Source organism: Tamandua tetradactyla, chromosome 19, assembly GCF_023851605.1.
Source record: "Tamandua tetradactyla isolate mTamTet1 chromosome 19, mTamTet1.pri, whole genome shotgun sequence".
In the NCBI taxonomy this organism is placed as follows: domain Eukaryota; kingdom Metazoa; phylum Chordata; class Mammalia; order Pilosa; family Myrmecophagidae; genus Tamandua; species Tamandua tetradactyla.
In genome coordinates, this window is record NC_135345.1 from 40,931,899 (window position 1) to 40,944,313 (window position 12,415).

The 12,415-nt window shown below is 34.9% G+C and overlaps 1 protein-coding gene across 9 annotated transcripts in view; it reads left to right on the forward strand.

Annotated features, from left to right (window-relative positions):
• The window catches only part of WDR19 (WD repeat domain 19), a 202,483-nt gene that overhangs the window by 132,491 nt on the left and 57,577 nt on the right, over positions 1-12,415 (forward strand). For 7 of the 9 annotated variants that reach the window (XR_013165826.1, XM_077136609.1, XM_077136612.1 and 4 more), the window contains 6 exons: positions 5,170-5,227; positions 7,949-8,089; positions 8,161-8,270; positions 10,117-10,200; positions 11,428-11,574; positions 11,895-12,019. Coding sequence is in view for 8 of the 9 variants with exons in the window: in XM_077136609.1 (XP_076992724.1) it covers positions 5,170-5,227; positions 7,949-8,089; positions 8,161-8,270; positions 10,117-10,200; positions 11,428-11,574; positions 11,895-12,019 (665 nt within the window). In the remaining variant the exon portion in view is untranslated. The remainder of the gene's footprint in view (positions 1-5,169; positions 5,228-7,948; positions 8,090-8,160; positions 8,271-10,116; positions 10,201-11,427; positions 11,575-11,894; positions 12,020-12,415) is intronic. The other 2 variants (XM_077136608.1, XM_077136611.1) reach the window with 1 other exon arrangement.

A 12,415-nucleotide genomic window follows, 5' to 3' on the forward strand; every position in this document is an offset into this window, starting at 1 on the left:
ATTTCTTTTGATATTTAATATAAGATACATTCTAACTTCAAAAAATATTAAAGTGTGGAAAAATTTTGGTCATTGATCAAAGAAAATATGGTTCTAACATTTGATTTTTTTAAAAAAAAGCTTTTTTTTATACAATTCCCACTTTATTTTCAAATAGACTTTGGATTCATTGAGAATATGGACTCAGAAATTATAGATGTAGAAATTGTCTTATCAAAGAAATTCTTTTTTATTTCCAGCTAGAATGCCCTATTTTAAATTTTCCATTCTGTAAATTAACACTTTTTGGATATTTTGTTTCTTCTTAGTCAGCCTTGATTTAAATTTGCCACATTTCTGCCCCTTACAAAGAAAACCATGTTAGAAAGGACAAATTAGAATCTTAGTTCATAACATAATGACAAGGCCCCACTAGCTCCTCCTGAGGGTGACTGGATGTTTGAGTACAAAAAACTTGAGTGCTGAAGAGAAAAGGGTCACTGCATTGGGAGATGACCCACCATATCTCATCAGAGCACAGTCACCCCAGTAAGCACTCAGTCCATCCAGAAGACTTCAATTTTCACTTCTTTCAGGGCAATAGAAACTTCCATAGCAGACTCTTTTGAAATTTGTCTCATTCTGGTCAGATGAGCTCATAACATTTGAGAGCCCTATGCTTTGTTGTTTCATTTTCACTCTTTCTGCTCAACACTTGACCATGAAACCACCAATTCCTAAACTTTTCTCTGCTTTCCATACATTGACCTCTGATCTATATACCCACCCTGTCCCCCACCCATCAGGAAAATTTTCCTTGGGATAATAGTAATTAACCAGATATATGTCATTATTATCAAATGTCCCAGCAGCGACCAGCTGCTAATTTTGATACCTAAGACCCTACTATACACCTGTGCTTAATTTCAACAGTATTTCATTATGCATCCAAATCACCCTTTGATTAAGTCAAAGGAGAACCAGCCAGCCAAATCAGGAGGCACTTAGGTTTCCAATCTGGGATTAGACTAATTTGTTTAAGAATGTGTTGTTTAATTTCCACGTATTTGTGAATTTCCAGTTCTTCTGTTATTGATTTTAGTCTTATTCCATTGTGGTTGGAGAAGATACATTGTATAATTTCATTATTTTTTATATATTCTAACCATCTTCACCTTTTAACTGGAGAGTTTAATCCCTTTATATTTAAAGTAACTACTGATAATGCAGAAGGAATTTCTTCTACCATTTCCTATTTGGTATTGTCCTTAATTCTTCCATTAATGTCTATTTTCATACTTATTTCAATTTTGGGTAGTATACCATTTTGAGTCTCTTCTCACTTCCTTCTGTATATATCGTTCATATATATTTTTTGCGGTTACCATGGGGCTTAAATTTAACATCCTAAATCTGTAACAAGCACATTTCTTTTGATACCAACTCAATTTCAATAGTATACACACTGTTCCTGTACCCCTCTGTGGTAGTTAGATTCAGTTGTCAACTTGGCCAGGTGAAGAAACCTAGTTCTGTTGCTGTGGACATGAGCCAATAGTGCATGAACCTCATCTGTTGCTGATTACATCTGCAGTCAGCTAGGAGGCATGCCTGCTGCAATGAATGATGTTTGACTTAATTGGCTGGTGCTTAAATGAGAGAGTTCAACATAGCACAACCCAAGCAGCTCAGTATATCTCATCTCAGCACTCGCAGCTCAGCCCAGGCCTTTGGCGATGCAGAAAGAAATCACCCTGGGGAAAGTTATTGGAACCCAGAGGCCTGGAGAGAAGGCCAGCAGAGATTACCCTGAGCCTTCCCACATAAGAAAGAACCTCAAATGAAAGTTAGCTGCCTTTCCTCTGAAGAACTAATGAAATAAATCCCCTTTTATTAAAAGCCAATCCATCTCTGGTGTGTTGCATTCAGGCAACTAGCAAACTATAACACCCTCCTTTCCCCATACTTTTTTGTTGTACAGATTATATCCTTATATATTGTATGTATAAGGACATACATTGTATATCCAAAACCATAGATTTATCAGTAACATTTTAAGAGTTTGCATTTTATAAATGTAAGAAGTAAAAAGTAGAGTTATATGCCACAAAATACCCCACAGTATTACTGACATTTATAGTTACACATCCGTTTACTTTACTGAGGGTCTGTTTTTTTTATATTGCTTCAATCTACTGTCTTGTGTCCTCTCCTTTCATTCTGAGGAACCCCCCTTTAGCATTGCCTGTAGGGCAAGTCTAGTACTGCTGAACTGCCTCACCTTTTGTTTATCTGGGAAGATGTTAATCTCTCATTTTGAAAGACAGTGTTATTGTATAGAAAAGTCTTTGTTGGCAATTGTTTTCTTTCGGCACTTTAAATATTTCATTCCACTGCCTTCTTGTGTCCATAGTTTCTGATGGAAAATCTGTGCTTCATCTTATTGAGATTCCCTTTTATCTAAGGCAGCTTTTGTCTTGCAGTTTTCAGAACTCTGTTCTTGTCCTTGGCATTTAGTATTTTGACGACTATGTGTCTGGGCATGTTTCTCTTCAAGTTCATCCTGTTAGGGTTTGTTGGGCTTCTTAAATGTCTTTTGTTAAATTTGGGAAGTTTTCTGCCATTATTTCCTTCTGTCCCTTTCTCTCTTCTCTGTCTGTGAGTCCCATATATATTAGTATTAATTATTAATATACTGGTATATATTGGTATTAATTATTAATATGCTGGTATATATTAGTATTAATACCCAATATGTATTAGGTATATATATATATATTAGTACACTTGATGGTGTCTCACTTAGGCTCTGTTCACTTTTTTCATTCTTTTTTTTTCTGCTCCTCACCTAAATCATTTTAACATCTTGTTTTTGAGTTCACTGATTGTTTCTTCTGCCACTCCAATCTGCTGTTGATTCCCTCTATGGAATTTTTCTTTTCAGTTATTATTCGAGTCTTCAACTCAATAATAATTCTGCTGGGTTCATTTTTGTTTTTAAACTTTTTTTTATTGTATGGTATTATATAGTATAACATATATACAAAGCAAAGAAATAAAAAAGCAATAGTTTTCAAAGCACTCTACAACAAGTGGTTCCAGGACAGATCCCAGAGTTTGTCATGGGCTACCATATGATTCTCTCATATTTTTCCTCCTAGCTCCTCCAGAATATAAGAAGCTAGAGGGCTTAAATACTTTCTTATCATCACAATCAACTTTTTTTCCTTCTTTTTTTTGTGGAAAATAACATATATACAAAAAAGCCATAAATTTCAAAGCACAGCACCACAATTAGTTGTAGAACATATAGCAGACTTTGACATGGGCTACAATTTCACGCTTTTAGGTTTTTACTTCTAGCTGCTCTAAAATATTGGAGACTAAAAGAGATATCAATTTAATGATTCAGCATTCATATTTGTTTAATCCTATCTTCTCTGTATAACTCCACCATCACCTTTGATCTTTCCATACCTCTCTTTAGGGTTGTTTGGGCTATGGCAATTCTAAATTTTTTATATTGGAAGTGTCTGTCACTAATATAGGGTAGGGAGATGGAACTATGTGATGTTCTGGAGAGGCTGGCCTAAGTTCCAGGACTTATCTGAACCAGGGACCCATCTGGAGGTTGTAGGTTTCTGGAAAGTTATTCTAGTGCATGGAACCCTTGTGGAATCTTAAATATTGCCCTAGGTGTTCTTTAGTATTGGCTGGAATGATTCTGGTTGGAGGTTGGCAGGTTATGATAGCAAGGTCTAACTGAAGCTTGTGTAAGAGTAACCTCCAGAGTAGCCTCTCGACTCTATTTGAACTCTCTCTGCCACTGATACTTTATTACATTTCTTTTCCCCATTTTGGTCAGGATATAATTGTTGATCCCACCAGGTCTAGATTCATCCCTGGGAATCATCTCCCACATCGCCAGGGAGACTGTCACCCCTGGATGTCATGTCCCACAAGGGGGGAAGGGCAATTATTTCACTTGCATAGTTGGATTTAGAAACTGAGGCCACATCTGAGCAATGACAGAGGTCCTCTAGAAGTAGCTTTTAGGTATACCTATAGGTAGTCTAAGCTTCTCCGCTACGTACATAAGCTTTCACAGGAGTAAGCCTCATAATCGAGGGCATGGCCTATTGCTTTGGATATCCCTAAAGTTTGACACAGTGTCAGGGGATTCCCTGATGGTAAGGTTTAATAGTTCTATATTCTTTCTCCCCTCCCTCAGGGGACTTTGCCAATATTTTTTGATTATCTGCTTAATATACTCTAGGATGTTTCTGCCTGGTTCCTTCTTAAAGTTTCTGTTGCTTTACTGAGATTCTCATGTTGTTCCATCATTGTTTTCGTGATAACCTTAAGTTCTTACTTTCCATCCAGATCCACCAACTTTTAACCTTTTGCTAAATTTGCTATGCCATTCTGTCTATCCATATCATCCATCCATCTACCTATGTGTCTATATACATTGTTTTGTTTTGTTTTGTTTTGTTTTGGCTTAAGCATCAGAAATTTATTGTCTTACAGTTTTGGAGGCCAGAACAAGGTGCTGGCAGGGCCATACCTCCTCTGAAGTCATTAGGCTTCTGTAACTGGTTTGCCAGCAGTCCGCAGCATAACCCCTGCCTCTATCACATGGCTGTCTTTTCTATCTATGTCCAAGTGTCTTCTGCTTATAGGGACACCTCCCAGTTATATAGGATTAGGGCCCCCATAATTCAATTTGGTCTCTCTATATAATATTTTTTATAATTTAAGGACCCAGGGCCCTCTTTACTATAATATCCAGTGTGTTCCTTCTACCCTTTAATAAATCAAAAGTCACCTAAATTCTCTCAATACATATTCTGTTTATAAATGTTAGCCTTTGGAAAGTACATCAGTTTTTATGGTAACATGATTATCATTTAGTGCCTTAAAGGAAATAATTAATCAAAGTGGTCCATAAAATTTATTTTAGTTTCCAAAAATGCCTCATATATCACGAAGTAAGTACAGTCTAGCATAATCTGACTTAAAAATTATTTTTAAAGTAGCAGAATAATAATGGACTGAATACTTATATATTTGTTATATATTACATCTTTTATAAGCTTAACAATGCAGTAGCAAAGAATATCTTTTAAATCCTTTATATGTAATTAACATATTTAAATATATATTGAAATTCACTCATTTTTCTTTCAGGGGTGATTATGTAAATGCTTTGGCTCATTATGAGAAAGGAATAACAGGTGATAATAAGGTAACCTTGGATAAAGACATACAGAATTATCTTTGGATTTGTTTTCAAAGATCATGATCTTATTTGTATTATTTTTATTCAGTATCTAGCAGATGAGATATTGTTTGTTTACAACTTTGCAAGAATATAGTTAAATCATTTTAAAGTACTTTAAACTCTTAAAAACTGAAAATGACAATATGTTTATTGGTCTGAAAAAGATATGCTTCCATTGCATTCTAAATATGACCTTTTATTCAGGTTGAAAATAGTTTCATCCCTTCCCACTTACAGGCCAGCTATAATGTTCATAAGGCTTTTCCTTTTTCTTTTTAAAAATGTTTAAATAACAGCTTTGAAAGTTAATTCCCTGTCCATAAGAGTTCATTTCTACCATTTCATCTGTCAGGTGTTATTCTTTAAAGATGTACAAGGAAATCACTGTACTTTACCCACCATGCTACCCTTCCTCCCAATCCAGGAATTTTATAGTTCAAGAAGCGAAATTTAGATTGGTGTTTTTAAGTTAGGTGGTATCTTGTTAAGGTTGTAAATTATTTTTGTTTTCTGTTTTACATCTTTTATATTACAAAAATAGTACATGGAAAAAATTTTTAAATAATACATGTTCATTGTAGTGAATTTAAAAATCACAAAAGCACATTAACATGAGAAATGAGAGTCCAGTATTTCTCCACTCCCACCAAACCCCCTAATGGTTACCAATGGTAATGATTTTATCTATTTCCATCCAGAATCTCTTCTCTAAGCATAAAATATATATATCTCATATGGATTTTTACTTAGACTGAAATCATTCGTTTCCATTCATTTAGCAAAGATGAATTGAATATCCAGTCTGTACAAAACAGCCACTTGCTTTTTCTTGTGGTCTTTCCAAGTCAATGTATATAAATCTTTTTTAATCTTTTAAAACTTTAGTATTCCATTGTTCAGATATACCATAATTATTTAAAATATTCCCTTATCGAAATACACTTGTTTTGTGGCTTTCTATTATCAACAACACTGCAATGAATATTCTACCAATATCTACCTAAGATAATATTTCTGAAGGATTTCTTCTTAACAAGTGGGTTTTCTAGGTCATAAAGTGTGTGTTTTTCATTTTTGATATTGCTAAGTTGCTCTCCAAAAGAAGCTATAGTAATTCAGGCTCCTGTCGGAAACCTCTGATAGTGTCCATTTCATTTCCTCAACTTTCTCAGCAATGCTAGTTATTATCAATTGCTTTATTTTTACCAGTTTGATAAGCAAAAAAGGCATTTCATTGTATTTTACATATTTAATTATTAATGAAGTTTAGCATGTATTTATTTATTTATTGGCAAATTGTGTATTTTTAAATGAATTGCCTGAGCATATCTTTTACTCATTTTTCTCAGGTTTTTGACATTTTCTTTGGCACATCTATTTTAGTTCATTCTTTATCTTTGTTGTCAAACACAGTTATTATTACATGGTGGCTATTTAAATTAAATTATTTAAAATTAATAGTATTTAAAATTCACCTCCTCTGTCACAGCAGCCCTATTTCAATTGTTCAGCAGTCACATGGACTGTTAGCATATTGGATAGTGTTTTGGTTTGCAATAAAGCTGCCAGAATGCAGTATACCAGAAATGGATTAGCCTTTACAAAGGGGATTTATTAGGTTACAGATTTACAGTTCTAATGTGATGAAAATGTCCAAATTAAGGCATTCAGAGAAATATACCTTGACTCTAAAGAAAGGCCAATGACAGCCTGGGTTCCTCTGTCACTTGAGAAGGCACATGGTAACATCAGTTGGCCCTTCTCTCCAAAATGTCTCTGGGTTTCTGTGTGCCCTAGGGCATTCTGTCTCTGAGCTCTCTTCAAAATGTCTGTCCTTTAAAGGACTACCGCAAGAGGATTAAGACCCAACTTGAATAGGCAGGGTCACATCTCCATGGAAACAACCTAATCAAAAAGCTCCAGCCAACATTAAATCTGCCCCCATAAGATAGGATTCTTTTCTGGGGTACATAGGCTTTTCTGGGGTACATAACAAATTCAGATCAGCACAGATGGGATAGATAAGAACATTTTCATATCACAGAAAATTCTAGTGGATATACTTCTACAGATAAAATGTGGTCTGTTGGGTGGGCCATGGTGGCTCAGCAGGCAGAGTTCTCACCTGCCATGCCGGAGACCTAGGTTTTATTCCCAGTTCCTGCCCATGTGAAAAAAAAAAAGGTAAATGTAATCTGTCATTACATTTCAGATCAGTTATATAAAAAGTTCTTTAGTTATCAATGTTATCTTTAATGAACTAAACAATTCTAAAAAAGTTGGTTTTTTTGTTCAATTATGCTTACTAGAAAAATCCTCAATTTTATAAATGTTTTTTTCTCTTAATGTTTTTCATAGCATTTATGCTATATAGTCCAGTAGATTATTTCTTATGTTAAATTTTATATGTATAATACATACAAAGTATTATGTTAAGAGAGGGTAAAATATTGACCTTAAGCATAAAAGATCTAGCCTTCAAAGGAAAAAAAACCCCACAACTTTTTAATGGTTAGCTGGGAAAAAGATTCAATGTTATTTCAAAATTTCGAGACTTATCAGAAAAGATTGGTGAAAGTAAGCCATAACTTTTGGACTCATTTTATATTTGAATTAATTGTTCTTGCTGAAATGCATCATTTGAAGTTTAAGTCCGATTTGTTAGAATATGTCTTACAATTCCAGGAACATGATGAAGTGTGTCTGGCTGGAGTAGCCCAGATGTCCATTAGAATGGGAGATATTCGCCGAGGGGTTAACCAAGCCCTCAAACATCCCAGTAGGGTCCTTAAAAGAGACTGTGGAACCATATTAGAGAATATGAAGGTATTCTTTTCTCTGCCTAAATTTCATGTGGTCTTATACATAATTTTTAGTTTTTTAATTAAAAATCGTAGTTTTTTAATAATCTTATATTATCTCAGCAATTTTCAGAAGCAGCCCAACTATATGAGAAAGGTCTCTACTATGACAAAGCGGCATCTGTTTACATCCGCTGTAAAAATTGGTAAGAATTTCAGCAGCTCTGAAAACAAATGTGTCTCGGTGGTCTCCAGACTTGTTACCTTTCTGCTTGCTCTTCCTACTCTACAGTCTTTTCCCCTTGGTTGAGCCTTCCCTCCATTTCCTTTTTTCTTTCCTAGATGAATTCACATTCATGTTTTTTTCCAAAAGAACTGCATATTCTGCTGGTCTGGTATGGTGAAATCTCCAACAGCTAAGTTACTAAGGAAAAAAAACTTATTTCCCCCAAAGAGTTAATGAACTAGCCTTCCTATTCCCACCCTTGGGTTTGTAGGCTCAATTAAATCTGCTTTTACCTATAGGAGCCAAGATTTTCAAAAGTTTGTGCCAACTTTTTAATCCCAAAAATTAATACTTCATTGAAGAGAGCTGTTTTTGGTGTGACTCTAGTGTTGATGATATTCTCTTTTTGTTCTCCAAATGCCTTCTTTATATCCTCCCTCAATTTGTTGATTTGATTTTTGATGAGATTTTCCATGTCTGTTCAAACATCCTGAATTAGATGTTCAGCTCCTATATCACATTTGAATTGTTAGTTTGTTCCTTTGACTGGGCCGTATCTTTGACATTCCTAGTAGAATTCCTAGTAGGATGTGTTATTTTTTGCTGGCATCTAGGCATTTAATTTCCTTAATTAATTTATTCTACAGTTTTTCACTCTTTTACCTATGATTTTCTTGCTGGATGGCTTTGTTCTCTATCTGTTCTTTGAAAGAATTTTTCAGTTTTATTTTTCTGTTTCTTGCCCTGCCTACATGGAGCTGTTTTTTTGTTTGTTTGTTTGTTTTGAGGAGGGTCTCCTCAGATATTATTGACCCTGGTCAGATTTTCCCAGACAAAATGGCCTCTTCTCAGGAGGAGAGAGTCACCTGCATCAGTTTTCCCTGAGGGTAAGACCCAGCAGGTTGACAGACTTTCCTGTGAAGCCTCTAGATTCTGTGCTTTTCCTATCCTGCCCAGCATGTGGTGCTTGTCTGCCAGTGCCTTCCCACTAGCGTAAAGTGATGTAGTGCCTTTAACTTAAGCAGACTCTTCTGTCGGCGTGGTTGAGACAGTGGTGAAGTTGTAGGTTGGCATTAATTGCTTCAGTTTTCCGATCCCTGGAGCCTGAATTCCTTGAGGGAAAGATTCCACTTGAGCTGGGCCCCACCTTTCTCCTGGGAGAGTACAACCTTCAGAGAATTAACTCCTTTCACCTGACTCTCAGACAAGCTTAATTCTGCCCTTGCCTGGGGCAGTGCTGGAGCCTGAGAAGGCATCCACTTCTGTCTAATGAGCTGATAAGTAATAGAAAAAAAGCAAAAAAAAATTCCTTTTCAAAGCAGGATCCCCATTCCTTGGGTTTGTTAATCAAGAGCTCAAGTTGTTATGTGACTCTGTGAATCACCAGGTTCTATGTGTCCCCTTTTTTTAGGATCAGCCCTTTCTGGAACTTTATGCTGATTCAGAAAGCCTCTGGTTTTGGTTTTTGTTTTGTTTTGTTTTGTTTTGTTTTTCCATTAGTCCCACCCCCTCTGAGTACGTTTAGCACTTAGTCCAGGTTTATCTGAGTTGGAGGCCTGTTTTTAGTAGTTAGAATTTGTTAATTAATTCCACAGTTGGAGCTTGGTTGAGCTAGGCCCTTGCTGCTAGTAAAGTCTGTTTTCTTTTCCCTTGGGTAACCAGCTTGCCATGCCCATGGGGGAGGTGCACCGTCCTCCACAGCTTGGAGGACTTACAGTTATGTGTGTTGTCTCAGCCAATCCAACTTGTCCAGATTGATGTAGGCTGTGTGTCTGGTCATTGATGTAGCTCCAGTTGATGATATTCTCTTGAACCCACCTTTCTAGGGCAAAAGTTGGTGAGCTTCTGCCTCATGTTTCTTCTCCTAAGATACATTTGCAGTATGCCAAAGCTAAAGAAGCAGATGGAAGGTTTGTACAATTTCTCAAATTTATAAAAATGTTAACTAATACTAAGTTTTGAAAATTAACCACTGATATTTGCAAACTTCTAAGAAAGGCAAAGCAGAGAAAAACAGAAAACATCTTTTTATATCCCTCACTAGCCTGGATCCCAGGCTTAAAATTATCCTGCACTTCATATACCTCAGTCCCTCCTTTACATAAATAAAGACTACTATCTCTTTTTATTTGAAAGTTGAAGGCTAGAAGTTGAAATTCTGATATACTGTGGCATGAAAATGAAGGTGTGTTAGTAACTTTGTTAAAGTTACACTTAGGGATGTAGACAGGAAGCAAACTGAAGAAACATGGATTCCTTATATATAGCTGCACTGTTTAATTAGCAGAACAGTTAAAAATATAGGACTACATAGTCAATATCTTAAATATACAAAGATCTACAACTAAATGCAAAAAACTCAAAGGCTGTAATAGGAAAATGTCCCTAAGGACAAGAAGACAAGTCTCAGAAGAAGAAATACAGTTATGAAATAAACATGAAAAAAGTTCTACCTCACTATAGAAATTAAATTAAAGTAACAGTATATCATTTTAATCTACCATATTAGGAATGATTCATTTTAAACTAATACTCATACTGTCAAAATACACTTGTTGTAAACTACTGACAGGAATGTAAATTTCTATTGCCATTGGAAAACAATTTGGCAATACATATTAAGAGACATTAAGGTCAAGTCATTATCCTCCACTTTAGAAAAATTACCTGAGGAACTAATCAAAGATACGCACTAAATGTTCTTTTTGAAAGGGACAGCTGGAAAAATAGTGGTACTGAAGGCAAGTCTTGAGCTCCATCTATAGGTCAACACACTCAAAGATTTTACATGTCACTTGTAGCATATCTCAGATTGTGAAAATTCTTTATTTTCTGTATTTTCCACAATAAGCCTATACTACTTTAATATTCTACCCACTCAAAAAGAAAAAAAAACATTAAAATATAAAAAATTACACAGATATGCTTCAAATGAGAAATCACAATTTAATTCCGATATTTTATTGTTGGTTTAACAAATCCCTAACAAGAATATATTTTCGTGGAATGATTCCTAGTGTTTTTTTCTTATAAAGAAGTAAGCAGATAAAATCGTAAAGTATCCATCAGTTATTGATTCTTTCTCCCCAAATATGACAGTGTTAAGAAAGTTTATCTAAACCAGATATTTCTTACAGATACAAAGAAGCTGTGGTGGCTTATGAGAATGCAAAACAGTGGAACAGTGTAATCCGTATCTATCTTGACCACCTCAACAATCCCGAAAAAGCTGTCAGTATTGTCAGAGAGACTCAATCTCTGGATGGAGCCAAAATGGTAGCCAGGTAAAATAATGCATCAGTATTTTAGGACTTGTAAAAATATGCCTTGAAAGAGATAAAATTTTCATTTTATTAAATGAAATAAAGTCATCAAAGAAATATATGTTCTTTTTATATTTTTTATTAGGTCTAAATGTTTAATTTCAAAGGCTATTTGTTGTGGACAGAGTATGAGATTATGTTTTACAAACATAAGCATATTTATAGAATTGCAGTTTATGTAATAAACTTGTTTTAAACAGTTTCTCATGGTTAAATCTGATTTCTTAAATAATAAATTTATTTTAAATATGATTGAGGCTAATTGGAGTACCTTGTTTTAGGTTTTTTCTACAGTTAGGTGACTATGGGTCTGCCATCCAGTTTCTTGTCATGTCCAAATGTAATAATGAAGCTTTCACCCTGGCTCAGCAGCACAACAAAATGGAAATCTATGCAGACATTATTGGTAAGTATTGTTTTTTCTAATTTCTTTTAAGGATTTTTATCATGAAAATACTTTGACACTTATGATCTAATTGTCAGTTGGTATACATTCCGTGCGCACACACACACACCGTTTATATGTAGATATATATATATTTATGTCCCTTTCTAGATTCAAGATCTCCACTAGCACTTTAAGATGAGATAGTTTCACAATAATGATGGACTCTTTCAGTTTTCAAAAATTAAGACTTTCTGGATAAATATCAAGAGAGGCCATATTCCCCAAATCCTGTTCTTCCTCAACCCATTGCTAAAACACGGTTCCAAAATGAAGGTGATAGGAAATTCAGGTTGAACTTTGAAAGTGTAAATGTATTCATAAATGTAAAAAATCGAGTTACAAATTAATAATATA